The sequence below is a fragment of the Mus caroli genome, chromosome 11 (genome assembly GCF_900094665.2).
Source record: "Mus caroli chromosome 11, CAROLI_EIJ_v1.1, whole genome shotgun sequence".
NCBI lineage: Eukaryota > Metazoa > Chordata > Mammalia > Rodentia > Muridae > Mus > Mus caroli.
In genome coordinates, this window is record NC_034580.1 from 94549556 (window position 1) to 94550353 (window position 798).

General features: G+C 49.9%; 1 protein-coding gene across 4 annotated transcripts in view; it reads left to right on the plus strand.

Moving 5' to 3' along the window:
• Positions 1–798, plus strand: part of LOC110306069 (gasdermin-A-like) — a 9762-nt gene extending 8964 nt beyond the window's left edge. For all 4 annotated transcript variants that reach the window (XM_029484184.1, XM_021178258.1, XM_021178259.1 and 1 more), the window contains 2 exons: positions 263–336; positions 556–798. In XM_029484184.1, coding sequence (XP_029340044.1) covers positions 263–336; positions 556–798 — 317 coding nt within the window. The remainder of the gene's footprint in view (positions 1–262; positions 337–555) is intronic.

Here is a 798-nt window from a genome sequence, read left to right on the forward strand (position 1 = left end):
TGGATGGATGGATGGATGGATGGATGGATGGATGGATGGATGTGTGGATGGATGGATGGATGGATGGATGGATGGATGGATGGATGGATGTGAGGATGGATGGATAGATGGATGGATGGATGGATGCCTGGATGCATGGGTTAATTGATCAGAGTGTGTTAACACTATTTGGAGTCTGTAGTTCCCTCTGTACCAGCAACACATCTTTTTGTTTTGGTTTGGTTTTGGTTTTTTGTTTTTCTTTCTCTGCTTTTCCCTCCAGAGCTAAGTGAAGAACAACAGAAGCTTCTAGTGAAATCCTTGGAGAAAAAGATCCTACCGGTGCAACTGAAGCTGGTGAGAAAAAGTGACAGATGCCAGGGGGAGTTTAGGGCGGGGCAGGGATGGGCGCTAGAACCTGTGGGAACATGCAGACCTACTGTGCTCACAGGCCCCAGCCTTATCCCTAGAGAAAAGTCTTCTCCTCTCCCTAGATGCTTAGGGTACTCAGTCTGCTCTGGTAGGAGGGAGAAAGCTTTCCAGTTCCCCATTTCCAGTCACCTTGGTCCCCTGCAGGTTGAAAACATCTTGGAGCAGAACTTCCTGCAAGATAAAGAGGGTGTTTTCCCCCTGCAACCTGATCTGCTCTCCTCCCTTGGAGAAGAGGAACTGATCCTAACAGAAGCACTGGTGGGACTAAGCGGCCTAGAAGTCCAGAGATCAGGCCCCCAGTACACGTGGAATCCAGACACTCGCCACAACCTCTGTGCCCTCTATGCTGGCCTCTCCCTCCTTCACCTGCTAAGCAGGGAATCCTAA